General features: G+C 41.1%; 2 protein-coding genes across 3 annotated transcripts; one reads left to right on the top strand and one right to left on the bottom strand.

The window, feature by feature from the left end:
- Positions 1–1,472: 1,472 nt before the first annotated feature.
- On the bottom strand, positions 1,473–11,644 carry LOC125888712 (polynucleotide kinase 3'-phosphatase). Its single transcript, XM_049576234.1, has 17 exons — positions 11,299–11,644; positions 8,812–8,858; positions 8,274–8,552; positions 7,808–8,107; positions 6,497–6,576; positions 6,345–6,402; positions 5,828–5,935; positions 5,667–5,738; positions 5,394–5,442; positions 4,920–4,990; positions 3,632–3,724; positions 3,441–3,537; positions 3,289–3,350; positions 2,955–3,064; positions 2,436–2,523; positions 2,267–2,334; positions 1,473–2,109 (listed from the first exon to the last, which is right to left on the bottom strand). The coding sequence occupies exons 1-17, from the start codon at positions 11,417–11,419 to the stop codon at positions 1,989–1,991; spliced, it is 1,824 nt and encodes a 607-aa protein (XP_049432191.1). The 5' UTR covers positions 11,420–11,644; the 3' UTR covers positions 1,473–1,988.
- Positions 11,645–11,697: 53 nt separating this feature from the next.
- Positions 11,698–25,763, top strand: LOC125888396 (TRPM8 channel-associated factor homolog). 2 transcript variants are annotated; one of them, XM_049575741.1, is made up of 13 exons: positions 11,698–11,796; positions 14,734–14,803; positions 15,148–15,813; positions 16,111–16,327; positions 16,510–16,801; positions 19,741–20,042; positions 20,160–20,334; positions 20,526–20,620; positions 20,715–20,925; positions 21,234–21,470; positions 22,146–22,369; positions 22,536–22,649; positions 24,864–25,763. In XM_049575741.1, the coding sequence occupies exons 3-13, from the start codon at positions 15,167–15,169 to the stop codon at positions 25,104–25,106; spliced, it is 2,757 nt and encodes a 918-aa protein (XP_049431698.1). In that variant the 5' UTR covers positions 11,698–11,796; positions 14,734–14,803; positions 15,148–15,166; the 3' UTR covers positions 25,107–25,763. The 2 variants fall into 2 exon arrangements, with proteins under 2 accessions (XP_049431698.1, XP_049431699.1); XM_049575742.1 differs by having other exon boundaries at positions 15,044–15,813.
- Positions 25,764–27,283: the final 1,520 nt, after the last annotated feature.

The raw sequence follows: 27,283 nt of genomic DNA, 5'->3' as shown, positions 1-27,283 counted from the left end.
TACGATTGCTTTATTGAAAGTACAGTAGTACCATTGCCAACAGTGGGATAGTTAGTGGGCTAAAGCTGTACATTAGTAGTTGAGGTAAAAACATTGGTCCACAGGGGGAGCCACAGCGTTCGGTCGCATTTTAGCCATTTTTAAGCATGTTTCTGTTGTTATAGCGCCACCCAGTTGCCAATTAGAGTTAAAGTTCTCCAGTCATCTTGAGGCGTCCTGTTCTACATATCTACCAAGTTTAGTAAAAATCCATATGGCAGTTAGGCCTAGATAAGAAATTAGCTCTCTAGAGCCCCCATTTTGTTTGATGGGGTCAATAATGGAGGGGTCCCCTCAGATTATGTGTGGTCATATGCCTACAAAGTTGCGTGGTGATGGGTGAAACCCTTGAGATGTTATACACCTTTATGTGATGAGCCACGCCCTCCGCAATATTCATTGCCTTATAGAAGCCCAGTTTTAGTAAGTTTTCCAACTTTTGCCAAGAGGGCACTTTAGATATTGGTGCCTATATTATGTTGACAGAGTTTCATGCAGATTGGTCGAACTTCCTCGGAAGAGATCGATTTTAAATGTTTTTCCAAAAATTCAAAATGGCGGAAAATCTATATAACTGGAAGTTATGGGTTCCTGAGGCAAATTTGTTCCTCATGAGGAGAGGCATCTCTGTGCAAAGTTTCATGTCTCTACGACATACGGGGCATGAGATATGCCCATGCAAAGTTTGCAATTTCAATCATTTGCTATAGCGCCCCCCTTTGGCCAATTGATGTAATATTGCTTCATTCACATCCTCCCATGACCCTCTACCACTGTGCCAAATTTCACATGATTGACCAAGTCAGTGAGGAGAAAAACGTGGAACAGAGACACAGACAGAGTTTTCATCATTATATAGTAAGATAGTAAGATTTCAGTATGTGAATCATGAACTCTCCATAGTGACATAGTTTTTATCTAGCCTCTAAAGCCTACTTAAACTGCATAATCAAACTCCTGAAATTCATTTCTGACTTTAGTTTTGGTGTACCGCCCAGTGGCCCCATTGGGCTGCCCCTATGAAAAATGTCTTGCCACAGAATCTTGTAAGTTGAGCTGTAGCAGGAAGACAATACAAACACAAATCAGGTGAAAGGTACAGAAAGATTTTTATGTAGGATCCTGTCCATTATGTTTTTAGAATAACAATCTGGGCCTGTTGGTGCCAAAAACAAGCACTGTTAATGGACATACGTACATTGACAGTGCGCTTTGCCCTAATTACACTGCAGCCCATTTCACAACTGGCTGCTGCAGCACTCGTCCTCGATACTGGACCGATTTCAAATTTTTCCTTGGGCATTTTTCATCCAGGAAAAATGTCTGAGTTTCCCTTTAAGCCACAATAACGATGGATAATTCAACAGAGCTCACGTAGTAATGTAGTAATGTAGTAATGTAGTAATGATTCTAGCCAATCATAGACCATAATATCAAGTGTTTTGCAAAGCTTTATTGTCAAATGCGATACTGTTGATCTTTACAGCTGTGGGGCAGTAAACTTACTTGTAAAACAGAAGACATTTTGTCATAAACACATAAAAAAGTATTTGTTCTTGTTTTCACACTGTATTCCTTCTAAACTCAACATGTGTGACACATGTATAATCACTTCCTGAGACACTACACAATGGAAATCTAGCCATACATTCATGAAGATACGTGAGTTGCTTGATAAATTGCTGCTTGAATCCAAGTTAACATTATCAGTCTTACTTTGTTGTTAGAAATCATTAGCCATATAGTATGCATGTAAGCTGGGACACACAAGCACTGCGGAGTTGTCAGTAGGGAGCCCAGACAGTCTGAGTCAGAGCGTTGTGTTTCTCTAGGTCTGTCACTTGTTGGACTGATCTCAAACCTTAGCTGCTTCACTGGCTGTTATCTGTTCTTTTTCTCCGTCAGTTCGAATGTGAAAGTCAAAAAATGTTAGAAAGCAAACTGTCCAATCAGCCCTCAGAAAACAGCCGGAACAGGGTTTCTGATTGGCTGTCTTTGAAGTTCGGCACAAAGTGGATCTGGAGTATCTCAGAGAATCCCTCGGAAAGAGCAGGAGCCACAAAATGTTTCCTGTCCAGAGAGAGAGACAGATTACAGTGGTCAATACAGAGCTGTGACTGTTATGTGTTCACAGAATGCAAAACCCACTATGTCAGGGCTTTTAGGCACAAGAAACAAATGTGTTTTTTAACTGGAGTGTGAGGAAAAAAAGACCAGCGTCTCTCACTTGTAGCTGTGGAAAACCATGTCATTGACCTTGGCGTGTTTGGTGTCTGACGGAGCCATCTCTCGAAACTGGGGGCAACAATAACACATTAAACAAACACTTGTCATCCCCACTCAGACTAAAACGAACCAAAGAGAGAAGAGTGACAGTATGGAGAAGAGAGTCATACTCTGTTGTTGTGTTTGGCTTGCTCCAGAGAGGCTGAGAAGTGGAAACAGCGACATGGGACTCCTGCTGCCTTGGCCACATCCACGTATCTGGAAAATACACACAGGTTATGCAAACACTGAGAAGTAAACGCACATTCAAGCAGCAGGCAGGAATATTTTCATACCACAAAAATACAGCAACAGCAGCATACAACCAGTGCCCACATTACTGGATGCACCCATTTAGTAGGAGTCCTTTAGAAACACTGTGGCAATGAAAGTAACACAGTCGCCTACAATACACTGCTCTGTTTGACCTGGGTGTGTACACTGATGTATGTGGCCAGGATCGGGACATGCAATAATAAAAATGCTCATTTCAAAACAAAAAAAAAAAAAATTCTACAAGGGTAAAAGTATCCCAGGGAGTTGGGTCCTGAGTATGTACGCACACTGAAACATTCAAGGACACACACACACACACACACACACACACACACAGAAATGCATCGACAGAGGTTGTGACAGCTCGGCTTTACCGTTTGCGAGACTCTGGGTCTGGGTTGGTGTTGTCCACGGCAACACTGCGGCCTTCTTTTAGAGCGCGCTCACATGCTGTCACACAGCTCTGCCATGAACCAAGTGTGTCCTGATACAAACACACAAGTGGGAAGACTTTAAGGAAAGGGCCAAATAATATATGGGATATAATAGCAAGCATGATTATAATAATATAATTTTTACAACAGTTAAAAACTTGTGTATTAAATATAAAAGCAGGGTAGCAAACATCATAGTGTTCCAAAAACTGTTCTGGGTGCATTTAGAAGTGTAGCCATGTTGACAGAGCCCTGTACATTAACATCCACTCACCCTGTTTACATACACGTAGCCTTTTGGAATGACGTGGGTGTGGAAGAAGGTGGATTTACCAGCTGTGCAGAAAGGAAGGAGGACACATGATCAGATTGGTGTTTGTGGGAGGAGACATAAGAAAAGGTGATACACCGTCCTGTTTCTCTTACACGCAGGGAAACCCACGGCAACAATGACTTCTGTCTTGCTGGAGGTGAGAGAGGCAGACGGTGGGTCGTACAGCCTCGCAGTGGAGTCAATCTTCCTCTACAAGTTCAGATTAAAACATTTTTAACAAAAATACAGACATAGAACATAAATGCAAAAAACAGTTAGAGGCAAATATGTTCACTGTACTCACAGGGTCAAAACTTGGCAGGTTGTAGGGGGCGCTCTTCCAGCCCAGGAAGAACTCCTCTGGGGTTTGGAACTGTAGCCCAATGTTCAGAGCAAACTACAAAAACAAGAAGGAAGATGGTAACTAGTATGTAATAATCACATTTAAGAAGATGTATGCACCGTTTCCTCATTAAAGGAATATTTCACCTGCAAAATGATCATTTGCATTTCCAAGCTCACATCAATAATGTCACTCAGTCTGCTTGTTTCCATCTACACAATATTAATCGCCTTTGCCCACCACTGAGTACCACCATTCATGTTCACACCCTGGTTACATCCTGTACTGATGACTGTAACTCCTTTCTGGTCTTCCTCTCAAGTCTATCCACAAACTTCAGCTGGTCCAGAACTCTGCTGCTCGCATCATCACCAGAACCCCCTCCATCAGTCACATCACTCCTGTCCTTCAGCAGCTTCACTAGCTCCCTGTTAAACACCACACTCACTTTAAGGCCATCCACAACCTCGCTCCTCTACCTCTCCCAACTCTTGCACATCCACACCCCCGCCTGCACTCTCAGGTCTTCTTCTTCCATCCATCTTGCTGTCTTGCCAGCCCGCCTGACCACCATGGGGTCTAGAGCCTTCAGCCACTCTGCCCCCACCTCTGGAGCTCCCTCCCACTGGACATTCGTAACTTCAACTCTTTCTCCACTTTCAAATGCCGTCTCAAAACTCTTTTTTCATATCTAATGTAACACAAGATGAGTGACTGATACACAATGTAGGTTGTGAAGTATTCCTCTAAGGTATTATATGAAATGATTGGACTCATTTGGCTATTTATAAAACAAAACACACAATATAATTACTCATTCTTATTTCATTTATAACGCTACAACCATTTCATTGTATACTGTATATATTTCAGATTGTCTACTTTACTATTTTTATTATTTATTTTATTGTCTACTTTAATATTTTATTTTATTTTATTTTAATGTCTACTTTAATATTTTATTTTATTTATTTCATTGTCTGTTTTAGTATTTTATTTATATCTTCATCTTTATCTCTTGTTTCCATTCATGCTGTATTTCTATTTCTACTTTGCACGGAGCATTGGAACAAAAACAATTTCCCCCCGGGGATTAATAAAGTATTCTGAATCTGAATCTGAATCTGAAACAATGACATCTAATGTACATGAACTTTGTAATGACATTTAAGAAAGCACATACAACAAGTCAAGGCAGGTGGAGGAGGAGGAATGGCACAAATCAATTAAATTAAATGTCAGGTCTTACCAGTCTGTCGCTGCAGGAGAAATCCTTCTTCTTCCTTCCTGGAGCCCAGTTCTCTGGTCTACCTGCAGCATCTGTTCACAAGGTAAAGTCACATCAGTGGCTGTCGGCGCGTGTGTGTGTGTGCTCTTATAGTTCTGTCTCTCAGGGGATTAAATGCTCTAAAAGCAATAGTAAGACCAGACTATTCTCCAAATTTTGTTATTTTCGTTGAAGAGTTTACACTAGATAATTTCTTCTTGGAGTTAGGTTTAGATCTGCACATTCTCTTGGGTTTATACTTCAGAGATTTCAGGTAATTAGTTTTGGGGTTTACTGAAAAAGCACTGGGCTAAACATTTGGTTTTAGAGTTGAAGATGACTACATGCATATGTGTGCAGCTCTGACACCATCAGATAAGTGAGAACACATAGCCACCTGTAGGTATGAGATCTTTATCACTCTGTTAACATCACTTCACACTCAGCCTCACTCACCTCCGACATAGAGAGACTGTGTTTTGTCTACAGTCACGCCATCATTTGCCTGAGCAGGAAAAACACATGCAAAGACACACAGAGTTAAAACTGGAATAGACTGTTTATTGTCAAACATGCAAATACATGTATAGTGTGAGAAGAGACAAAATGGTGGCTCTTATGACTCATCCTAATTAGTGCAGAGTAATTGAGATTATGTGCAAATACTGTGAGTGAGGTGTGGTTCTTAAATAAATGGGTGTGTGATCATGTGTCTCTGCTGATAATTACCTTCTCACACAAGTGGTTCCACATTCCCATCACTGGTTTCCTGTAGATACCAGGACCAGATGCTACAAACACCTGAGACGCAGACACAAAGGGCGTACATTAATCAGTTGTTTATACAATAATTAGGAGAAAGATGAGTGTCATTCCACAAGATGACCAACCTGTACAGGGAGCTTCAGCGTGGTGAGAATATCCTCAACTTTAGACTTGAAGACTTCTGGTCGTAGTTTGCCTTTAGCGATCCCCATCTGGTTGGTGAAAAACACCACCTGCAGGAGGAGAGGAAAGATTAGGAAGTCATTCATTCATTTTCCGTAACCACTTATCCTGCTAGGGGTCGCACGAGGAGCTGGAGCCTATCCCAGCTGACACTGGGCAAGAGGCAAACTATCACTAGGCTGACACATAGAGACAGACAACCATTCACACTCACATTCACACCTATGGACAATTTAGAGTCACCAATTAACCTGCAAGTCTTTGGACTGTGGGAGGAAGCTGGAGTACCTGGAGGAAACCCACGCTGACACTGGGAGAACATGCACACTCTGAACAAAAGGGCTCCCCGACCCTGGCGTTCAAACCAGGAACTCTCTTACTGTGAGGCGACAATGCTAACCACTGCACCACAGTGCCACCAGTTCCAATAAATATCGTTACTGTCATGCTCCTCCTCACCTTGTATCCTTTCTTGAGCAAGCTGGCCAGCTTAGGTTGAATCTCAGGATACAGAATCCTGTTAATTGAACAAACACAAAGAGAAGCATATTACACAAAAAAAATCATACTATGAAATAACTAAAAGGTAAAGTTCACGAGTGCAGACGTACTTCCAGTCGTCTGGCCCAGTGGGAAAGACTTTGCCAGACTTGGTGGTGATGATGCAGCCATCTATGTCAAACCCTGCAATCTGGAGAACAACAAGAGGAGAAGTTCAGACATTTAAACACTTGCTGCATGGTCTCACCAAAAATCATGTAAGATGGTAGAAGTAAACCCCCGTACAGCACTTTTGTGTTTATATAATAAAAACTACTATGTTAACATGAGTGAAAAAACACTTGTCAGACAACCTTTCTTCTGATGAAGCACTTCTCACTGCTGTTTAGCAGCCGGTTTTATTTCATCACTTCCTGTAACCAACCACAATCAAAAACATACGCGTCGGTAGCACCTTTATGAACAATAATGTTGGTATAGCATGGCAATAACAATCATTTACCACCTTGGTTACATGGCGGCTGATCTTGTCCTCTGCTCAGAGAGTAAGGAGCTCCCGAATCTCATGGTTTTCCTAATTTGCTGACATTTATAGTTTGTGTTGTTCTTGTTTGAGCTAGCCACTAACTGCTAACAGCTACTTTTAAATCTCCTGCGGTGGGTCCCACACATAACACTTCAAAACGTTATACCCGTCCAGCTGGATGTCCTGTTTATACAGTCACTATTTCAACACTGTTACTACCTTGTGTAGGAAATTAAAGGTGAGACCACTCTGTCTCTCCATTCCGTGATTGTACCTTATATACAAAATGACAAGGTGGCATAACAGTGCAATATTCAGATACACCCCTCGCTCCTCCACAGCTCAACCCTTTCATCCAAATATGGTCACTTCTGGCTCCAAAAACCCAGGATGACAACAGCCAAAATAACAAATGATTTAAAATGGGAGTCTATAAACCAATGGGTGATGTCACGTGTAGTTACACCCACTATTTTATACAGTCTATTGTGAATTTTCAAAAAATAGTCATAAAAAATCTAGTTTTTGTATTTAAATGTCTTCTTTTCTCCGACCAACAGTCGAGTTTCTAAAGACATTCAGTTTGCGATGATATAAAACAGAGAAAAGCAGAAAATCTTTACGTCATTTTTACCTGATAAATGACTCATCGAAAATGTGATGAAACATCTGACTCTCAGTCAAAGGTCAGGGCTGCTTGTTTAGTACATAAAATACACACGACTGTGCCTTTAAATATTTAGCAATTAAACATATTCTATTATGAGGCATAAATTTAATTTGAAACTTCTAAGTTGCAAAATCAAGTTGCCTGCCAGACTACTGTGTTATGACCTCAGACACAGAAACAATAATGAAAGAATAAATAAAGCCGTTGTGTTTAAACAGTTCCCACCATTTCACTCCCTCTGACACCAGCGGCAGTGTAAAGCATCAGGTTGCTGATCTGCTGCCAGCTGCTCTTTAGACAGCCCTTTGAGGAGGATGAAGATGATGAAGGCTGGGCGCTGTTACTCTTCCCTGTCATGGACTTCTCTGCCAACTCCTGCAGCTGCTTGAGCTTTTCCTCCGCCATTCTCTCCTCCTCTTCGTCCTCATCCTCTTCCTTTGTTCGTCTGTCTGAAGTCCCCTCATCTCTTCTTCGGCGCTTCACCTCAGAGTTTCCCCTCTCTGGACTCAGCCGTCTTTTAGATGCCTAAATAGAAAAATACACATTCTTATTACTCTAATTTTCAGTTGTTTGATTTCAACTTCTCTTGCTAAATACTATCTTTGTTGCAATATTACAGGAGCAAGCAAATAAGACACGAGAAATAATACACTAAACAGGTTTCAAAACAATGACTGAACGATTGCGGTACCTTCATGGGAGAGACAGGAAAGAAATCCTTTATACTGCGCTTGGGATTTGGACTCGACTGTGCCTCTTTCTCTCTCCCGTTTCTTCCTCCTTTTGTCTTATCTGTGGCTTTAAGTCCTTTCTGTGCAGCACCAGAGGGTGTTCCGTTTGAGCTCAGAGAGAAGTGCAGTTTAAACGGGTGGCTCTGGTTGACCAGGAAAAGGGTGCCTCCGTGGGTGAGTCTGCCAGACTGGCTCCTGCCCAGCTTCTCACCGTCCAGGAAACTGGGGTTGGGACCCAGCTGTGCAGGGAAATAAGAAATGTATGAACATTGGACTCCAGCCTTTATACAGATACGATGAGTTTATAGGATGTTACATAACCAGAGTGTGTTGAGGCAGTAAAGAGAAAGGTGTGCCGTTATTGGGTTTTTAGCCATAGTGACACAGTGTGTTTGTCGGGTGTGTCTGGCCAGGGTGTTTTTCTAGCTGCACAAGGAAATTAATTGAATCATGAACTGTCACACTGGGCTGGGCGTGGGTAAGTATTTGTTTTCATACCTGGGTAACAACCACATCCTGGTCTGCAAAGCAAGCCACCACCTTCACTGCAAGAAGTACAAAGATTATAACCATCATGTATACTCACAGACACATGCACACACACATACTCATGTTAACCCATAATGAAAATGACTGCAGCCTTATACATCAAAAAATACACACAACTCATCAGTGATCACTCAAAGTTGATGATGGTCCACCAGGACGGTGCCTGTTTTGGGTTTTCAGATGGTTGAAGAGGCCAATTCTGGAGCCATTTAAATGAACAGTATTTTCAGCGTGTATAGAGGCAGCATATGTCTCATCTGACTGGGTGAGTTAAGGGTTTATTTCACCGAAACCAGAGCTGGTGATTGTTGGAACTGAGAAAATATGAACCAAGACAGCTTTTGTGAGTTTCATTTATTTTTTTAATGGACTTCAATGAAGTGTTTCACGATTATAAAACTGCTGTCTATTTAAATGGAGTCTGGTGGCTTTGGTGATGGCGGTTTTGAGGCTGTTTCTCTTTAAACAACAGTCTATCTCTGTAGGGATCCTTTAGGGGTCAATAGTGGACGGTCAGTCTGCTCAGGGCTGAGTTGTGGCTGGTTTTATGTAACCACTGTTCATACCGTGGAAAGTTTTATTAGTAGACTGTTACTATAAAATGAAAGGATGTTTTGCTGCCTCTCACAGCAGCTGGAGTCTGAGAAAAAATAATTTAATTCACTGGGCCGACTGCCGGCAACTTTTAAGGTGGAACGTTAACTTGTAATGTTACTCAATGCATGAGTTGATGATGTAAATCCATCAGCACACCTTAAATTTCACTGTGACAACTTTAACAATCACTTTAGTTTTTATATGACATAAACATTTAATAACGAGTGGATCTTTAAGCGTTTATATATTTTAATTTCGACTGGGTTGTGTTAACTACGTATATTCTAATCCTCACTTGGACTCCGGCAACACTAAACCCCTGAGCTTGCCTGAGAAGGACTGAATGCACAAACCTACTATTTTTAAATATCCCATGGAGAAAGACTCTCACTGCAGCCTGTTTTATTTTGTTCTGAAAATGTCGGTGTGCAGCCTCGTTCTGTGGACGATAAATGAGGTGCAGACTTCCCTCTGTGTCACTGGTGAAGAACCAAGAAACACATTAACTGGGTTTCCATCCAAATGCATCGCAAATTTTAAGCAAATTTTGTGAAAGTGCGCAAAAGAAAATGCGAATTTATGCACGTTTCCATTCATTATTGTTTTGCGAGTATTGGGAGTCAACAGGTCGAGCAGAAGGTGGCGCTTGTCATGAAAAATTAAAATGCAAAAGAACACCCATAGAAGAAGAGGGCGCCGTGAGATGACGTAGCGTCTCATGTCCACAACTGATGTAAACAATCACCGGCACATCCATGACTACGACGAGATGGAGAGATTCCTTTGGAACTTCTTGGCTATTGCGAGAGCTCTCATCACACTCATATCAACGCTGTCTGCGTAGCCTACCTAATGCCGTGATGTCTGTGTTGGTACACCAGGCAGCGCACATGATGCAGCGGTATTCAACACATCCAGTCTATTCAGGTAAGTTGTGAAATAGCCTACACTCACCTGACACTGGAGTAATTACCTCTCTCGAAGTTCACACGGGTGTGTGTGTGAAGTAGAAGTAGGATCCAGTAGCCTACGTCATTGTTTACTCGCTAAATCTGTTTCCATTGCCAAAAGTCGCATTTTCCTAATATCGATATGCTGACTTTTCCACCCCCTGCAAGAGTAAAAACTTTTTTGCGATATTTCGGCTTTTTTTCAAGTTTCTGGCATTTCCATTCAAGTTTTTTTCGCAATTGTTAAAAATGCGAATAAAAATAGGAGGATGGAAACCCGACTACTGAGTGAAAACAACTCTGCCCACATTTGTGGGTACTGTTTGCAGTGGAAACGCTAAGTGGTACATCTAGGTACCATTTCTGAAGGGTTACTTTTGGTTCCAAAGGTACCGTACCTGACGTGTTTGGTAGAAACAGGGCTTAAGAGTAACAATCTGAGCCTATCAGTGGCCAAAACACTTTAAGTAGATGTAAACTGAGTATGCACAATTGCCCCATGTCCCTGTGTGGAAACACTGCAGCTGTAGCGGTCTCACTAAATATTGGAGCATTTCCAAAAACTGATGTAGCCGTTAGTCTCTTGGACACAAAAACTTGAGACAATGGGGGCCAGGTTGAAAAATACCAAAGTTGCCCTTTAAGAACTGCTGATTTACAATGTTGCTCCTTAGATAAGTTAATTAATCTTTTAATAAGAAGCTGATTTATTTCTGATGGGACAACTAAAGACTTTTCTGTGCAGCAAATGTTTCCTCTGGGAAACCACGTAGAGCACAGGTCAGATATCAGCGTAACTACAGGGGTCTCTTTGTAAACTGACCATAAATAGCTCATGTGTGGAGTGTCATGAGAAGCACCAGTGTGTGTATGTGGACTTTCTCCTCACCCTGGTGTCTGGAGCATTTCTTATCGGCGACCCCGGTGTCCGGACCCCGGCCCAGAATCACAGCTCGTCCGTCCTGCAGAGGGACCCGAGCTCCAGAGGGGCTAACCAGCGTGCAAGACATCCGAGCGAGCGACCACCACAGCGGGGCTGCTTCACTGTGAGCTTACGGTATCTGTGTGAACGTCTCGATTTATAAAATAATAAACCGAAAAACAAAAATAAAACACACGGAAGAAACTAAGCAAGTATTAAAAATGAAATGTTATGATTTTTGCCTCAACTTTGTGTCTGAGTTGGTTGTTGTAGCATAGTAACAACAAACCGGAAACTGGCTTGTTTTCCAGCGCACCCGTGGTCCATCAAAAAAAATACGGTCGATTAGAAACGTGATCTCATTAAAGGTTCCGCGTATTATATGTACTTTTCCGGGATTTCACACCATGTAGCCGACTCCTATAATTCCTGATTTGTTTACTGAAGGAAGGACACGTCCACAGGGTAAAGTAGACCTTTAAAATTACCTTTGTTTTCTGTAATAGCAGAAATGTTATTCATTGTACAGTTTAAGTTTAAGTTTGGAGTGTTGCGCGGTACAGCACCTGAGTGACTCACTTATCTACTTCTCCACCCAGTCCGTCAGACAGGAGTCGGAAAGAAAAGCCGTATCATACCAGGCTCGTACAAAATCTGCGCCCGCAGAACTCCGCAGATTTTAGAAATATAGATGCTATTAAAACTCAAAATGTCCAAGTTGTGTTCAGGTCCTTGAAAAGCCATAAAGTGTGTTAAATTTTCTTAATATAATGCATTTTAAATGGTCTTAATTCAGATTTGATGGGTCTTAAATCTTTTCGGAAAAAGTCTCCAGCCTGACAGACCCCATGACTGTTTACAATCATTGGACAGACTGAAGAATTGCAATTATAGCATGAGATTTTGTTTTCTTTTTGCATGAAACACATTGAACTTGAACTCATCTATCTATCTATCTATCTATCTATCTATCTATCTATCTATCTATCTATCTGTCAGGTTTGGTCTTAAATTTTGTACAAGGAGGAATTAACAAGGTCTTAAAAAGTCTTTAACTTGGTTATATCTGTAGACACCCTGATGTTTCTGATTAATTTTTGTTCTCTCTGCTCCGTATTGAACCTTCCATTTTAATGGTCATGTGTCCCGCTTTTTGTCGATTGACTTTTCCAACAAATGTGTGTGTGTGTGTGTGTGTGTGTTTGTGTGTGTGTGTAAAACTAACGTAAGCTCACTTTTTTAAACTTTATTGTCTAATATGGTAACAGTGATATTTTTTTTCTTTTTTGAATAAAATTTCTGATTCATAGTTTCTGCTAAAATCTACTAAGGGGTTCTTTTAGCCTGCTTGAGGCAATTTTAGGTTTTAATGTATTGTGTAAGGTTATTTTTGTTCAAAAACAATTGTTATCATAATGACAAAAACTCTGTGTGTGTGTCTGTTCCACATTTTTCTCCTCACTGACTTGGTCAATCCATGTGAAATTTGGCACAGTGGTAGAGGGTCATGGGAGGATGCAAATGAAGCAATATTACATCAATTGGCCAAAGGGGGGCGCTATAGCAAATGATTGAAATTGCAAGCTTAGAATGGGCATATCTCATGCCCCGTATGTCGTAGAGACATGAAACTTTGCACAGAGATGCCTCTCCTCATGAGGAACAAATTTGCCTCAAGAACCCATAACTTCCGGTTATATAGATTTTCCGCCATTTTGAATTTTTTGAAAAACACTTCAAATCGATCTCTTCCTAGGAAGTTTGAGCGATCTGCATGAAACTGGGTGAACATAATCTAGGGACCAATATCTAAAGTTCCCTCTTGGCAAAAGTTGGAAAACTTACTAAAACTGAGCTTCTATAAGGCAATGAATATTGCGGAGGGCGTGGCTCATCACATAAAGGTGTATAACATCTCAAGGGTTTCACCCATCACCACGCAACTTTGTAGGCATATGACCACACATAATCTGAGGGGACCCCTCCATTATTGACCCCATCAAACAAAATGGAGAGCTAATTTCTTATCTAGGCCAAACCGCCATATGGATTTTTACTAAACTTGGTAGATATGTAGAACAGGACGCCTCAAGGTGACTGGAGAAATTTAACTCTAATTGGCAACTGAGTGGCGCTATAACAACAGAAAAATGCTTAAAAATGGCTAAAATGTGACCGATCGCTGTGGCTCCCCCTGTGGACCAATGTTGTTGCATTTCTTCTAATTTTTGGTATGACTAAGTCATGGTATGGTATGCTGTACATAATCACGGAAACTGTCAGTGTGTCATTCTGTCAGTCAGTCATTCTGTCTGTCCCACGTTTTTCTTCTCACTGATGTGGTCAATCTATGTGAAACTGCACATAGGCATTGAGGATTGGCATAGGTAGAAGATGACAAAGCTACCAATGGGTATGGACTAGTCATAAATGAATATCGTCTATGACAAAAAACCCATGCAGAATTCTGCTGATTTTCATTTTGGATCGCCGCTGAAAACAGTTATACAACAGCAGATTGCATTTGGGTCAATAGGACAAGATGATGAATGCACAAGCTATGCACTTACTAGTTTGGACAAGATGCTTCAATGCACATGAGTTTGTTTATTGGAGGAAGTGCCTCTTTGTTATCTTTTCCTATTACTGTCTAGTGATATAAAATGTTAAGTGTTTCGATATGTATATTGTGTCCATTTTTTCTCCATGAGAGGATGGCGATGTTTTGTAACTCATGTTGGCTGTTTGGTTAGAGAAAAACTTTTTGTGTAGAAGTATACTTTGGTTTGTTCATTTTATTATTATTGCATTGCATTGCATTATTTATTATTATTATTATTGTTGCATTATTGATGGTGCTTAGGCTGCATGTTACATTCTCATTGTTAATAACTTTTATAACGTGTTAATTATCTGAAAAATAAAGATACAAACACTGGCATTTAAAGAGGAGACAGCAGTGTTCACAATAAACAATATGAAATGATATTCTTAGACTATCATTTAATCAATTGACTAATGGTTTTAATAGGTATATGTTCATTTAAGTAACAAAAACACAGATGAGCTCCTTGGTTTATTTTACAGCCACAATGTTGTGTTGTGCCCTCACAAATATTTACACCCCAAATGGACAGGCAGGTTTTTTTTTATACAGTCTTATCCAGGGTGTATCTCTCTCCAAAACCACATGTGTAACCAGTGAAACATTCACACGCTGGGAATGTTGACAGACAGGTGTTGCCATCCCGTCTTAAAGCTACATCCATGTCTGATCTTGGCCTTCATTAGAAGCCTGCCACTGGGTTGTGCTCTGTGAAGTCCGTCCTCCTATTGTGATTTCCCCTGAAGCACTCAAACCTGTTCTCACCCTCATTTATATTCTCTCATCTCTCTTGTCAGATCGTGTCCTTGGTGGATCGCCTGACTGGAAAGCTGTTGTCTACAAGCAGAAGGACAACTTGACTTTCAGGTAAAGACAAGAATAACTTTGTGCTTTTCGGTTGTGTTTGGTTGTAATGAAAACCTGCTAACTATTCTCTGGCTCTGGTGACAACAGGTGGACAGCAGCTGATTAACTTTTAGTCTCTGAATAAATTGTAGAATTACATTTTGGTGTTGCAATTTGATTGGTTTAAAAGTATAACACACTAGCCATTATTAGTACACTGCTTTTTGTTTTAATCTCTGGCAGCTCTTTCTTTTCCCACAGGACAACTAACTGACACAACATCAAGGTTTAAATGCATTAACGCATCTGACTTAACACACCTGTTTCTGTCACTCTGCTCTCCGCCGTCTTCATCCAACCTTCAGAGCATCGATCTCTCTCACCATGGCCCACCAGCCTGCTGAAAATCCTCATGAAGAGGCCTACATTGCCCTGATGAGAGGCTTGAAAGAGCTGGACCTCCGTAACCCCTGTGAACCCAGTGACCTAGTGCTGATTGGAGACCATGCCTTTCCTTTAGCAATGAACAGCCAAGGCCAGGTCCTGATGGCCGCCTCTCTGTACGGCCGTGGACGGATTGTGGTCCTGGGTCATGAGGGCTACATGACCACCTTTCCTGATCTGGTAGAGAACGCTCTGACCTGGCTGAGAGGAGATGGATCCAACAATATGTCTGTTGGAACCAGCCAAAAAGTCAAGGCAGTCGCTGATAACCTCAGCAAGTCCAGCTACGACGCCAAAGTTGTGGGATCCTTCAGTGACAAACTGGGGCTTGGTGTGTATGTGACAGATGCCTACAGCGTTGGTCCACACGCGAAGGAGCTGGTGGCATTTATGAAAGCTGGAGGAGGAGTGCTGATTGGGGGGCAGGCATGGAGCTGGGCTGCAGGTCACCCTAAGGAGAACACGCTGCTGATGTTTGTGGGGAATAAGATTTCTGGTGTGGCAGGGATCTACTTCTCTGAGCACAGAGGTGTGAAGGAATGCCTGCCTGTCTACCCTTCGATCCCATCTTCCTGGATGGCTGTAGTGTGAGTTTATCCTGTACTTCTCTTTTATTGCACATCCAGAAAGGTCTGACTTTCCAAACTTGACAACTTTAAATAAAATAATAAAAAAGTTTGATAAAATAAAGTTGAATAAATAACATTATATGATGAATTATAGTATAGTTACTATAATAATAATATTGTTGTAACTATGACAAGGCTGTTTGTGGCATAGTCCCATAAACCATAACTTCACCCTTTCCGATTCCACGTACCAACACTTTTTCCTGTTTGTCTCCTACACCTATCTTATCTCCCTCTTTACCCTCTCAAAAATAGGACTGGAAAGAATTTTGAAGATGACTTGGAGTTCTTACTTCAGGGAATTAAAGAATTTGACCTCCAGGGTAGTGCGATATCCTCTGAAGTCCTGGTCCACGGCCCCCTTGCCTTCCCCATTGGTACCAATGAGAGTGGACAGGCTTTCATTGCAGGAACTTACTATGGGCAGGGACGAGTCATTATGGTCACTCATGAGGGATTTATTGGACGAGAGGTAGAGTTAACATTAAATTCACTCACATTTTAGAATTTCTGCCTTTATAGGTCAAATTGATTTTGTAACTTCTGGCCACCAGCAGCTGGATATTTGCAGTGTGCTGAATAACGAGATGTGTGCTAAATCTTTTTTTACATGATTTACAAACTACTGCTTTCCTTGTCAAAATTTTATCACAGTCACTGGCTCCGTTTTGGAAAAATGCCATTCACTGGCTGGATGAAGGCCGACAGGGCGTCGTTGGTGTGGAAGGGAAAATTGCCCTCAACAATCTCAGCAATTCGGGGTTGCAATGTGAGAAGACAGCCTTCAGGAAAGACCTGAGTGTGTATGTTTGTCCAGTGTCCAGCGATAAACGAGCAGAGGAAATCCTAGAGTTCGTGGCAGAGGGAGGAGGCCTGCTGATTGGTGGACATGCCTGGTACTGGGCTCAATGTCACCGTGGGCAAAATGTATTAACAGAATTTCCAGGTATGGTAATGCACCACCAGTTTTATTACATCGTGCCCAGTTCATTCCATGATAATATAATATAATGCATGCTAAGCATATTCCAGATGCTACTGTCTAAGTGCTCATGCTGGTGTGATAATGTATTAGGCAATGGCTCATATGATGCACAGCTTAAAATGAATGAATTCTACCTTGCCAAGTACAATGTAGCATGCCGTCGCTGACCGATGGAAAACACGTATCTCCACTTTTGATGATTTTGACTTTTTATGCGCTTTGATGGACACTTCTGACACCCAATGGAGATACGTGTTGAATAGATGATGTAATAGACGTCTTTCCATTGGTCATTTGGATATCCAACGCTAAAGGTTGTTAGGGAGTATTATGGACACTCCATGCACTGTAGAAAGTCAAAATCGTCAAAAGTGGAGATACGTGTTTTTCATCGGAAAGCAACGATGTGCTAGAGCACAGGATGGTAAACAGGAATAAGCTGGAAAATGTAGATATAAAAACCTTACAAATGGGCTAATGCACAGAAAGCTCACATCCCAGCAACATCAGCTGATCTCAAACAGCCCAATCAACTGATGGAGCAGCTGATTGATGGAAGGGAGTCAGTCAGCTGATAGATCACATGATTCCTTTCTATGCAACCAATTGGCAAACTAATTCAGGGTGCCCTATTTAAACTCCTCTGGCCTGTCTACTGTTGCTGTTTCCTCTGCAAGCCGCTTTACAACCTGCTTCCACCCCAGCTCCTCCTTGTAATGCTGTGTTTGACCTATCAGTCTCATTTCTGTTTGGTCTTTGTTGCTGCTGTCCCTGCCTCAGGCTTTCCATGCAGGCACATGGAAGGGTAGACAGGTGTGCTCTCCCCACCTTAGGCTTTCCATGCAGGCACGTGGAAGAGGCTTTCTGTGTAGGCCCGAGGAAAGGCAGAGAGGCCCCAGAACAGAGCCATAAAGCCAAATATAATACTCCAAATGGAAGTTTTCTTTGACTAAAGTGTTCTTGACTGAACTGAGAAACACATTAAAAAACATGCTTGCAAGCTTTGAATATGACCTGTTCAAGACAAACAGCCTCTGGTAAACACAGGCCCAGGAAACTGAGGATTTGCCAGGCTCTATAGAGTTACTGCAGGGAGGTGTATACAAATTAAGCACAGGAGCTCTTAAGTTACATAAATTTTACTGCAGATGACCAGAAGGACTGAGCTGCTGTGCTGGCTGAGATTAACAGGGAAATATGCTCCAGAGAAACCATTGGACTGAATTGTTACAGAGATGGACAAAGGGGTGACAGTGCAGGTAGAGAATACAGGGGGACTGAGAGACGGAGGCGGAGTTGGCTGTCTGGATGCCTGCAGAGATTGCAGGCTAGATGCTCAAAAAATAGAAGTTTATACAACATGACCACATTGTAAGGTGGATGCTGGATTGTTGGTTTGGAACATTTCATTGTGTTGGAAATTAACCACCCAACAAGTAGTTTCGAAGGAGTGTACTGGTGCCAAAAAGAGACAACCAGCTGAAGTAGATATGACGAGATTGGTTAGATTTTTTTAATATTACTATCACAACTTTAATAACACTGACAACAAACAAACATCAATGTCAAGGCATCAAACCCACGAATGCCATGCCATCAGCAAATTTAATAGTATCATGATCAGATGTGTTGCTGCGACATTCCTCAGTGTAGAGAGTAAATAAACCTGGTGAAATAGTGCTCCCTTGTGGCGCCCCAGCATTATGACCACTGGAGTTGGTGTAGTTGCTGCAGAGGAAGGTGCCAAATACAGGCATGCAAAAAAGATGCTGGCTGGTTTGTTTAATTGAAGCAGAATACATCTGCAGAGAGGCCAGAGTACTGGGCAGCCGGTCAGCTGAGGCACTGGGCATCGCAGAGAAACTGTGATGTGAACAGCCTGGGGAACTGTGTGGTCCTGGCAAACATGACATGACTTATCTGGATCCAGGGGCTGTGTTAGTGTGAGTCACTGAACGTGCCAAGCCAAAGGTGCATAGCAGCAAACCAACATCAGGAAGCCAGTGTAACTTGCTGCTGAAAATGGCTATACTCTAAACACAAATGGTCCTAGAAGAACACAAAAGCAGTTCTTTAGCTCATCATCATAAGGGGAACCTGTTTTAATGCTGTATGGGACCCATCTTTTAAACAGTGCTACAGTGCTATATGAACCATTAGAGGTGCTATCTAGCACTGTATTGCTTTTTATTTTTTTTAGCCTTGGAGCCCTTGAATGATGCCCGATTATATCACGGACAAGTCAGTATGTTTCTAAATGACACTTTTACTCCAAATATGTTTCTTGATACTTTTTCATTTTCCCCAGGATAATTGAACACATTGGCAGAGAACCATGGCCTCAGATTTGGAGGTGCTGAATGTCATCCTGACCAATGGCCCATAAATGACATCGACCATGAGTCAGACAAGCCCTGGGCTAATTTGCCATAGACATAGCTCGCTCTGCAACAAACCAGCCACAAGAAACCTATTGTTTGATGTAACACACCTACATAATTCAGATTCAGATTCAGATTCAGAATACTTTATTAATCCCTGGGGGGAAATTGTTTTTGTTCCAATGCTCCGTGCAAAGTAGAAATAGAAATACAGCATGAATGGAAACAAGAGATAAAGATGAAGATATAAATAAGATACTAAAATAGACAATGAAATAAATAAAATAAAATATTAAAGTAGACGTTAAAATAAAATAAATTAAAATATTAAAGTAGACATTAAAATAAAATAAATAATAAAATAGTAAAGTAGACAATCTGAAATATATACAATATACAATGAAATGGTTAACTTACTTGAATCTAAAAGTTCTTATAACCTACCCAGTCCCACCCTGAAAACAAGTTTGAACAATAAAACACAGTGGATCAACCTGGGTTTTTTGGAATGTCTTTCAGGAAACAAGATCCTGAACCCAATGGGCTTGAGCCTGCTGGGTACAATGATCAAAGGAGGGACCTACAAGGCCCCTGTGCCAAGCCAGGCCATCAAAGACAACTACTACTTCCGCCACCTTCTACACCGCTTTGCCCGTCATGTGACCCAGGGGGAGAAACTCAACAAACAGGAAGAGGAAAACCTTAAAAAGCTGGGCCAGGACTGCGCCACCTACTTGACAATGGAGGCTCATGACTGCCCCTCCTATAAACAGGTTGTGGCCTCCCTCACTGACATCTTGACTAAGTCAGGCATGCCACAGGTATGTAGACAAAATGACGTAAGAGCTTTATAAAATATAGAACAATAGAACAGCACAAAGCTGACAACCAGACAGAACTGTCACTGCAACATCTCTGATGATGCATTTTCTTTCAAGGTGTGTGACAAGTGTCCCGTGAAGAATCCCAAAGACCACATGCTCCTCACTCTGGGGCCAGCGGTGTATAAGGCTTGCCCAGATCCTGATGCCCTCCTGCCCTACCTCATCAAGCAAAACCCTGTGATGCCAGTTGTCTACAACCACAAGATCAAGATAGATGCTGACACAGCAGGTAAGACCTTGTCGTCATGAGCTATTTATGAGCTCATCCTGTGGGCTAAATAGTAAAAAGTCAAAATATTGTGTGCATGTAAACATAGTCACTGTTAAGAAGAAGAATGGTGAAATGTATCTGGAAAATATTATATACAAGTAAATCTGACTGAGTGTAACTTTTGCTGCTGCTGTGTCTGTGTGTGTCAGGATGGGAGGAGTGGTTCAGTACAGGTCTCTACCTCTCTCCTGGTATGAAGACCTACATGGCCCTGCCAGCGGAGATCGTCAACAAGGACTGGAAGGTGCTGTACACAAAATTGAGTCAAGAAGGTTATAAAAGTATGAACCACCCAGGCCTACTCACAATCATTAACACATGTTCTATGTCTTCCTCAGATCCAGATAGGCTGTCAAACAGACTGTCTCAAATCTGCAGTGCTGAAGAGAGCACCGTGTGTTCATGAGCGATTCCCAATAACCTCAGAGATGATGCAGGTGTGGAACCTGTGGGGGGGACTCATCTATCTGGTGGCTCCACCCAAAACAAAACTGGATGGGGTAGAGGTCACAGTGCAGATGGCTGTACCTGCGCCATATTATAAATCTGGTGAGTCTGTTGAGGTGACACTGTGGTTTGTGTCTGCTGATGTGAGTAAATGACAGGCCTGTAGGGATACATATGGTTGTTTTGGGATTTGGGGAAGTCCAAGTAAGAAAATCTTGTTCAACATCTAATGTAATCTCATTAGTTCTCATCAAACATCGCTTGTGTGCCGGGACAATTTAAGTGAAACAATTTTCGGTTTAGCAGGTGTCCTTCAAAAATGTATAAAAAGGTTCCCTCAAACTAAACTGTGGAATAACAAAATAGCTTGTCCCTCAGTTTTGAAAGCACCCATCTCTTTGTTCTTTCAGGCGTGACAACACCTGCCGATTGGTCAGTGCTGCGCACAGCTCCTGCACCCTGGGCAGAGCTGGAGATGGAAAACATCATCCTCACAGTACCATCAGATGTTGTTCGGAACCTGGATCGCCCTGATGAGGTGGCAGCACTTTGGGATGACATCATGAGGACCATGGCTGACCTGGCTGTTATACCACACAAATTTCCTCGCAAAGAACGCTTTGTAGCAGATGTGCAGATTTCCCATGGTAAGTTCATTTGGCTTTAACACTTTATATGCCTGTTTCTTATTAGTTTATCCTGTTGAGAGTCTCACAAAGATGAAGCCTGTCCTAACTCACAATGACTGAGAGCTAGAGTACGCCACTGACAGGTCACCAGTCTATCATAGATATAGCACAAATACACAGACATCAATCAAGAGTTTCCAATTTACCAAAACACATCATTTCAAATTAGCCAGCCTGCACACATTTCTCAACATGGAGGTGGCTGAGCCAGTGGTTAACACATAATGGTCCTTACTCCATAAACAGCTCTAACAACGGCTAACGGCATTAGCCAGGAGGAACTGGAGAGTTGGCACTATCATTGCTGGCCCTGGGTATAGGCAGTATTGGCGAATGCTAAGGATGCTGTTATCCACAGGGCTCGTGCTCTAAATTTCACATACAGAACCTTTAAACAAAGCAGTGGAGCCTGTGGGCAGACTGTTGGAATTTAAAGAGCTTAAAATTACTAATTGGATTAGGAGTTTAGTAACAACAACAAATGCTAATATGAGGCCACTGTTTTTATGCTTTGCTCTGAAAGCATGTACTTGAATTAAAATATATCGTCCGACTATATTTCTCTACCACAGATATGGAACTCTGGAGATCCACTAATAACACTGTTTGGTTTCCTGATTTTTATCCTTCCAGGTTTCATGCATGCAGGTTATCCTGTCATGGCACAAAAATGCTCAGCACCTGTGCTGGTCAACCCTGAGCAAATTAGGACCAAAGGCATGTGGGGGCCCATCCACGAACTGGGACACAACCAACAGAGAGCCTGCTGGGAGTTCCGACCACATACCACTGAGTGTACATGCAACCTGTGGTCAGTGTACGTGCACGAGGAGCTGTTTGGTATCAACAGGGCAAAGGTGGAGTGAATTATTTTCATTTTTGGTTGACAATAAACTTAGACCAATTATTGGAAAAGTTGGTCTTAACATGTGTAGTGACGTGTTTTCATATCAATAGATGTTACAAAAGACAACTGGGATTCCTTTGTTTACCATTCATGTCATTTATTCTTGTTCAATGCAGGCTCATGGAGCTCTGACTGCAGAAAATCGAAACAACCGAGCAGAGCAGTACGTGAAGGGCGGCAAGAACCTCAAAGACTGGAGCATGTGGGTGGCCCTGGAGACATACTTGCAGGTGGGAGATAATTATTGTATATTACATTCTATAGAGAAGCTTTATCACACAGAGGAGTAAGCATTTAAACACAACTGCATCTCTTAAAATGTACAAAAAAATAATCAAGATACAGGCGCAAGCTACAATTCCAGCTTCAGACCTTTTATTTGTCAAATCTGATTTGTAAGAAGAAACTTTAGAGAACAGCACTCGTGTAAGATGCTTGAAATATGTTCACCAAAATTCATTCAACATATCACTAATCTACAGTATATAGTGCTTCTCTACTTTAACGAACAAAGCTATGTACAGTTGGCCTCTCATTCATCCATTCATACACACGCTCGCACAGAGATGGTGACAGAGCTGCCATGCAAGGCACTCGTCTGTCTTGTCCAAGGGCACTTTGACATGTGGATACCAATCACTAAGCCTCTATTTGCTAGATATAATACTTAACTATATGTCTAAAGAATAGTCAGTGTGCTTTGACTTAGATTTTTGAAGTTCAGGTTGAGTTATGAACCAATATGTGATGCACACATGCTTTAAGAACTGGCCCCACACATACCTTGATATGTACGTTTAGAACATAGTGCAGGATGTCTCCACTGAGATAAATCATTATTGCTCAAAGAGAATTTGAGTGTGAAACAACATTTGTGTGCCAAAGTTGGTCAAATTCTGTCCACAGGGTTTAGAGATTTGGCATTGTGGTGCTCCCCATGTATCAGGTTTTAAAGGCTTTTGCCGGCCTATTCTCGGACAGTGACTGAAGATATCTAGCAAAATATAATGGTTTGACAAATGGTCAGTGAGTTAGAACCTATTTCCTGCTCAGCCCAGAGCTTTGCTGTGATTTTTTTAATGATTGCAGCCATGTTTTTAGACTGGTCTTGCCCAATTATAGGCTGTATACCAAATTTGTTGCCAATATGATGGAAACCCTAAAGTAGATGTAATATTACTGTTTTTCAGATTAAATGAATAACTGAGCAAAAATCCATTATGACGGACTTTTATTATCCAAGAGGCTTTTTGTAAGGCAAATTGAGTTGGATATTAGGGGTGTGCCATGTCATCTCATTCACGATAATACTGGTATAATAATTTCTAATATGATGATGATAGTGATGATGACGTGATAGTCGCGCTATTTCGACTTGTTGACATATTGACGTCATACTGTTACCCACGGCAACAACAAGCATGGCTGAAAGTGAAATTATTACAGACTCCGCAGTGGTTCCATAAAGAAGAGCAGCTTCAGTAGTGTCGAATAAACTGTGGCGTCCTGAATGTTTTATGAACAGCCCCAGACTTCTCAGACTCTTTTAGTGAGTTACCACTCAGAGGGAACTCATTCAGCGGCTCCTCTGGCAGCAGCAGCACAGTGTCTCTCCCTCTCCTCTCTCCCGTGCAACACACGGGAGTCGATGTCTTCAAGAGATTTTGTCATAAAGCTTTGGTAATGTAAACCTACGTGACGCTCATGGCTCAACAAAAAACTACGTACATGCGAATGCGTGATAGTTGTAGTGTCATAACAGCCAGTCACAGGTTACAGCGTGATGATTAGAAAAAACACAATTCAATCATTCAAGATTTTGCTAAAAGACAGAAATCACCTGTTGATTTATATATATATATAGATCCCAGGGGACATTTTTTGTATTTGGGAGCTGTTAAAATGTGTAATTTGTGGTATATTTTATTTTGTTGAACTATTAATATTATATACAGAATCTGAATCTCACTCTGAGTTACTGTTGTTGTTCACAAACTAAAGAAATGAGAGAACATTTTTGTTTAGTTTTACTGAATATTTGGAGCAAACTGTAAAACTATATCACTTATTTTGTTGCAATATGTTCCTAAATTAATTATGAAATATTACTTATTACTAATTATATTACTAATATTTTAATATTTAATATTTAGTCATATTGTCAAGAATATCACTATTACAAAAAAAACCCTGAAATATTGTGATTGTATTATTTTAGGGCTATATTGCCCACGTTTACTGGATATGTGTCTCATTCAAGTCAGACTCTGGTTAAGGATGTGTCAGGCTTTTAAAGGTTTCTCTTTTAGCTGTTTGGTGCCACCATCAGGCTGATTTAAATTATCTTTCTTTAGAAGCATTTGTACATCATTCCCAGTTATGGGGCAGAGATTCATGTCTGTGGATTAATGGCAGCTCATGGCAAATCCTCTCCTTCCATGTAGCTCCAGGAAAAGTTTGGCTGGGATGCCTTTAAGAAGGTGTTTGCTGCCTACCACAAGATGAGCAGCTTTCCGAAGGACAACAAAGGGAAGATGAACCTGTACGTTGAGACTTTCTCCCAGGCTGTGGGGATGAACCTGTGTGGATTCTGTAAGTCCTGGGGCTGGCCCATTGAAACAGCCACTGAGGAGAAACTCTCCAACCTGCCTCCCTGGAGCGACCACCCCATGGTCAAGTATGACTGAACTACTGCTGAGTGAAAGCTCGGAGAGATGGGTTCAATGAGTACCAAATCCTTCATCCTTCTTTGTTGTTGTTGTTGTTGTATTTTTACCATGTGTATTTCAATATTTAAGAAGAAACAGCACTTACAAAACTGACAAGATATATAGACCTTCTAAATTTAGTAGCTCCATTGAAAATGGATTTTTGAAATACTGACAACCAAAATACAAAAACCAAGAGGTCAATAAATAAACACTGTTGCTACCAGGTTGGCTTTATTTGTATATTGAAGTTAAGTTGGAAAAATATCTTTGCTGCAGTCAACACTCACATTCAGCCACTTTATACCTGCTTCATTACACCTGTCTCAGTCCTTGGTAAATGCACTGGCACTAAAACCTGTGCTTTACGAATTACTGAGTAATTTAATTTCACAGTAATACTTAAAGTCATTTATAGGAAAAAAAATGTTCAGTTTCAGGGTCATAATAACACTCGTTATGTGGGTGTGTGGATAAGTAAGCTGCATCTTTTCCTGCTTTAAAATTTGCTCTGTTGCTCCAGCTTGCAGTAGGTTAGTCAAGCTTTGTAGGATAAACACATCTTTAATTTTATGACAGTAATATTTGCCTTAACTGCCAATGGAAAAGACACTAATAAACATTTTACATCACCAATGTGCTACTTCTTTGTATTCATCCATTTGTTCTTGAATGAATGACTTTATTTAAAAAAAACCCACACAATTAAAACAAATAAGACAAAGATAAGTGTCTGAAAGGGAGCAGGTAGAAGTAAAAACTCAAATGTCCCTACACTTTTCTGACATTTCTTTTTGTAACTTGTACATTATTTCAACAAATTCCCAAATTTACTTACAACTAATATACAACTACCTCAGTCTATATAACCCCCAATTAAATAAATAAGTAATAAACCCAGTTTATTTACAGTCCAGGCATCACCCAGTGTTACAAAATAAATATGCACTCACCTAACACAACCTTTCCTCGTCTATATATCTGCCAAAAATATATTTTTTGTATAATTTTTTAAATTGATTTTTATGTGCTTTGTTTCAACTCATCAGACAGCCCATCCCACAAGTCTATTCCATACACATGAAACACACAGACTCTTCTTAGCTGTACAAACACATTGTTTTTTAAGATTAAATTCTCCTCTTAAATTACAACCTTTAAGTCTTTTTTGACAATATCACATTAGAAATTTGTGAAGATGTTAGCTTTGTGAGAGAGCGGAAAATAATACACACGTGACACAGTCAGTATGTTATCCTTCCAGCCTCAGTGTTTACTGCCCTGCAGTCGTGGTAAAGCAGCTCCCCTGCTGGTTTAGTGGAGAACTGCTGGGGGAATTCTCCCAGTTGACCCAGAGAGAGCCACCCCACCCAGCTGGAGGGAGATAGTTAAGCTTGTCCAGTGGGGGCTTCGTCATTCTGACTATGTGGTTCAATAGACTTACCAAAACTTATCTCAGCAATTGATAAGTGACTAACTGGAAGCAGAATTGACCACAGTAGTGAAACTGCAGCTGTGACAGCCACTGGACTGAAGGACTGGACAGAGCCTGCTCACCCAGAGGTCCCTGTCCTTAACTTCAACAGGTATCTGTATGTTCTTATCTGTATTTGCAAACATGATCTGTTTGTGTTAGAACAAGCTTGTTTTCTTGACGTCACAAAAGTATTTAGTGATCACCAGATTTGTGTGTGTGTGTGTGTGTGTGTGTGCAGTGTTGACATGATAAAATTTAACTAGATTTTTTCTTATGATCACAGAATAATTATTTTGTGAACTCAGAGTGAAGTGATCTGATTACACAGAAGTCTGAGTAAAAATAATGTTACCAATTGTGCTGCCATTAACTATGATTTCAGTATATTGTATAGCTTAAACAATTATCTTTCTAATGCACAGCAATGCAATGTTTGGACTCATACCGTGTAGCAGCTGTGCACTAGATGTAACTTAAAGATTAGGACTCCATAATACCTGCAGAGTTGTAGGTCAGCAGACGACATACACTGCTCCAAGACAGGAAGAACAGGTTTCTCAAGGGATTTTCCTTTCTGTGTGCAAGTTGTTATTCTTGTTTTGTGTGTTTTTGCCCTTTGTTTCACTGTTGATGTTTCAGATTTATAATTTTCCCACAAAAATACAGACCTCGAAATAGC

The sequence above is a fragment of the Epinephelus fuscoguttatus genome, linkage group LG5, assembly GCF_011397635.1.
Source record: "Epinephelus fuscoguttatus linkage group LG5, E.fuscoguttatus.final_Chr_v1".
NCBI classification, from domain to species: Eukaryota; Metazoa; Chordata; class Actinopteri; order Perciformes; family Serranidae; genus Epinephelus; species Epinephelus fuscoguttatus.
This window is presented reverse-complemented; position numbering and strand designations above follow the sequence as displayed.

Coding starts and splice junctions, on each gene's coding strand:
- LOC125888712 (XM_049576234.1), bottom strand. CDS start 11,419: ATGTCTTGCACGCTGGTTAGCCCCTCTGGAGCTCGGGTCCCTCTGCAG. Junction 3,725..4,919: donor TCTCCTGCAGCGACAGACTG/GTAAGACCTGAC, acceptor TTGTTTTTGTAG/TTTGCTCTGAACATTGGGCT. Junction 2,110..2,266: donor ATGGTTTTCCACAGCTACAA/GTGAGAGACGCT, acceptor CTCTCTGGACAG/GAAACATTTTGTGGCTCCTG.
- LOC125888396 (XM_049575741.1), top strand. CDS start 15,167: ATGGCCCACCAGCCTGCTGAAAATCCTCATGAAGAGGCCTACATTGCC. Junction 20,926..21,233: donor TGCGCCATATTATAAATCTG/GTGAGTCTGTTG, acceptor TTGTTCTTTCAG/GCGTGACAACACCTGCCGAT. Junction 22,370..22,535: donor TTGGTATCAACAGGGCAAAG/GTGGAGTGAATT, acceptor TGTTCAATGCAG/GCTCATGGAGCTCTGACTGC.